Source organism: Triticum dicoccoides, chromosome 1B, assembly GCF_002162155.2.
Source record: "Triticum dicoccoides isolate Atlit2015 ecotype Zavitan chromosome 1B, WEW_v2.0, whole genome shotgun sequence".
NCBI lineage: Eukaryota > Viridiplantae > Streptophyta > Magnoliopsida > Poales > Poaceae > Triticum > Triticum dicoccoides.
In genome coordinates this window covers 39,805,917-39,809,412 of record NC_041381.1, presented here as the reverse complement: position 1 = coordinate 39,809,412, position 3,496 = coordinate 39,805,917, and the positions used below count along the sequence as shown (strand labels likewise).

Sequence of the window (3,496 nt, the reverse complement as noted above, 5' to 3'; positions counted from 1 at the left end):
AGGATCCCAAAAAAATTTGCCAAAAAAAATTGAAATACAACAGAACAACAACTGAGTATCAGAATTTCTAGCAAAATATGCATGTAAAAATCAAACAGCTGAATCTATTCATCAAATCACTATGTATCAGACTGAAGATCAGCACTCCAGTTGCAACCATTCAGACAGTAGTAGAGTCCATCAATTCAGAGAGCGGCACCCATTAGAAAAGCAACATGATAGTCCAGATTAACATGCGACTAAATATTTCAGATACTATGAGTAACATGCTACTTAATAGTTCAGATACTAAGAGTCAAAGTGAATATCATAACGGTTCAGAATTACAGTCCACAATGAATTTAACACGGCATTCAAGGTTCAATTATACCGACCCCAAAATACAAACAGAAAGTTCAATTCTGAATTCTTGTTCTTCAACTCTTCAGTCTTGCACCAAAAGTATTGAATCGAACAGAGACCTTCACTTCGGACTTCCTGTTCATCCACCTGTTAGTCTTCATCAAACCAAAAGCTCTTTTGCTCCCATGCCGCTTAACCTTGCAATTAAAGCATTGTGAATTATATAAACATTACAAGTAGATGGCAGAATCAACAACTCATTGATGGCAGCCCCAATTGGAACAGCATACAAAATCATATGACAAAAACAATGTGAATTGTATAAAGATTACAAGTAGATGGCAAAAAGAACTCATAGATGGCAGCCCCAATTGAAATAACATATAAAATCAGATGGACTAAAGCATTGTGAATTATACTCCCTCCGTCCGAAAATACTTGTCATCAAAATGGATAAAAAGAGATGTATGTAGAACTAAAATACGTCTAGATACATATTTTTTATCCATTTTGATGACAAGTATTTCCGGACGGAGGGAGTATAAACATTACAAGTAGATGGCGGCAACAACTCATAGATGGCAGCCCCAATTGAAACAACATATAAAATCAGATGGACTAAAGCATTGTGAATTGTATAAACATTACAAGTAAATGGCAGCAACAACTCATAGATGGCAGACCCAATTGAAACACCATATAGAATCATATGGACTAAAGCATTGTGAATTATATAAACATCACAAGTAGATGGCAGAAACGATAATTAATAGATGGCAGCCCCAATTGAAACAACATATAAAATCATATGGACTAAAGCAAACATCACATGTTTATGACAGAATATAATAAAGCGCATAAATGGCAAATCACTTGTTACCTCAACATTGTTTCCAACTTGGCTTGGTAAATCCTTTTCAACTTGCATTGCCAAATCTCCTCCATCAGATTGACTTGCACCATCATCATGGCTATCCTCGTCATCATCAATTTCCAGCTCGTCATTTTCTTCATCATCATGCTCACTATCATTGTAGTCGTCCTCTTCTTCCTCTACCCTCTTCCTTTTCCTGCCATTGTCCTTCCTTCCAAGATGAGAGGCTTTCCTACTGAGTAAGGAATAAAAAAGAATGAACCATGACAGTAACAAGAATTAGCATAATCTTTACAACAGAATAAACAACATTTCAACTCTAAATGCACCATAATACGACTAAAAATTGAGTAAGGAATAAAAAGAATGAACCAGGACAGTAACAAGAATTAGCATAATTTTTACAACAGAACATACTTTAAATGCATCATAACATCAAGTAAAAAATATAATAAGGCAGAAAAAAGGGACTTGGCACATTTTTTACTCTTAATGCATAACAAAATCAAGTAAAAGCTAACAAGGCATAACAAACAGAATTAGCACAATTTTAACTTTAAACGGAATTAATACATTTTTATTTAAATGTTTCCTCTCTAAAAGTATCATAATATCCATACAAAAAAATTAAACACAATTAACAAAATGCAGATCATGCTATTGACCTTTCCAAGTTGTCTCTCTTGGAGCTGAATCATTCCCCATCAGAATGTCATCTTCATTGTCGGGGTTGACATTTTCCCTCCTTCTGGCTTCATCAATGCTCACCCTATTAAGATAGGGTGCACTTCCATCACCTAAAAATTCAAGTATGAGATAAAGATCAACTTTATTTGCAAAAAATGGCAATCTATTTTAACAATGGCATGCAACCAAAGTTGAGAACATATAAAGCACTCTTGTAGTACAAGATATTAGAAACAATGCTATTGAACAAGCTAGTGAAAGATCCTTCCTAGGTGTGCCATCACCCACACTTGGCTAGGTGTGCTATCATCCACACTTGCTAAATAAGCATGCACGTACAACTAACTACAGATCATGGCAAGGTGAGCTATCATGCACAATTGTGCTCCTGTATCAAGCAAGTGTGCATGCTGAACCTAGCTACAGATCTCCACAAATGAAAAGCTAGCTATAGATCTGGGCAAGATGAGCCGTCATACAAAAATGCTAAATAGATGCATGTACAAGATTAGAGGAACAGTCGTTACAATACGTCAGTACCATGTCCAGCTTGCCGGAGGCCAGCGCGTGCGTCCGGCGCCGGGGCGCTGCCCGAGCCCGACTGGATGCGCTGCATACTGCTGCTCCCGTGGAGCCGTTCAACGCCTGAACCCACCTGCCCCGGCATCGAAGTTGTGCGGCCGCGCTACATGGCGCTGCCACCACTCACCCAGTCGGCACAACCACTGTCCATGGACGGGAAAGAGACTGGGAGGGAGGGAGACGAGGGAGGAGATTGGGAGGGAGGGAGGAGGCGGTGCTGCACCACGCCCCAGCCTCACTCGCTAGGGTTCTGTTGCCCACAGCCGCCGCTGAGTGAGATGGAGACGGGAAAAGTGAAATTAAGGGTTAGGAGGAGGTGAATTCATGCTTTTATACGACAGGCGGGTTTGTGTGGGCTGTAGCAGACCATGGGCCGGACTGTGAATTTAAAAATGGCCGAATTTTTTGGGCCGGTACACCCTTTTACCGGCCAGAACGGGATGGATGAAAATCGCTGGAATTTCGGTTTTCTCGGACGAAATCCAAAACTTTGGTAATGAGAACAATTTTTGAATTTTGAGAATTTATTTTTTGAAAACTGAACTTTTTTGGGAAACATGAACAAAACTTGGATATTTTGAAAAAAAGAGAAGAAAATAAAAATAAATTAAAATCCACTGAAAGAAAATTTGTTGAAAAGAGAAATTAACTTGAAAAGGAAAACTGAAAGAAAACAAAAAGTTAATGAAAAGAAAAGAAACACGAACCAGAAAAAGGAAGAAGAAAAAAACAGAAAGAGTAAAAAAAGGAAAAATAAAAACCGATTCAGGAACCTTCTAGATGGTTCCCAAAACCAGTAAGACCCGGCTAGGAACGCTCTAGAAGGATCCCAAAACCAGAACCTGTACGTACTCTAAAGATGGGCCGGCCCAAATCGCTCGCTAGTGGCATCCCCTGTGCGTTTCGTCGATACTTTGCTGCAACATGCGGCAAATAGAAATTCCCCTGGATGTGTGGCAGATAGGGCAAATGCCCTACTGGGCTGAGCCGATTACACTGTAACTTTGATAG

General features: G+C 39.3%; 1 protein-coding gene across 2 annotated transcripts; it reads right to left on the bottom strand.

Annotated features, from left to right (window-relative positions):
• Positions 1-206: 206 nt before the first annotated feature.
• Positions 207-2,766, bottom strand: LOC119300609. 2 transcript variants are annotated; one of them, XR_005146487.1, is made up of 4 exons: positions 2,444-2,766; positions 1,882-2,013; positions 1,223-1,451; positions 207-539 (listed from the first exon to the last, which is right to left on the bottom strand). XR_005146487.1 is itself a non-coding variant. In XM_037577514.1 (3 exons), the coding sequence occupies exons 1-3, from the start codon at positions 2,568-2,570 to the stop codon at positions 1,396-1,398; spliced, it is 315 nt and encodes a 104-aa protein (XP_037433411.1). In that variant the 5' UTR covers positions 2,571-2,766; the 3' UTR covers positions 858-1,395. The 2 variants fall into 2 exon arrangements, 1 of the variants encoding a protein (XP_037433411.1); XM_037577514.1 differs by lacking the exon at positions 207-539 and having other exon boundaries at positions 858-1,451.
• Positions 2,767-3,496: the final 730 nt, after the last annotated feature.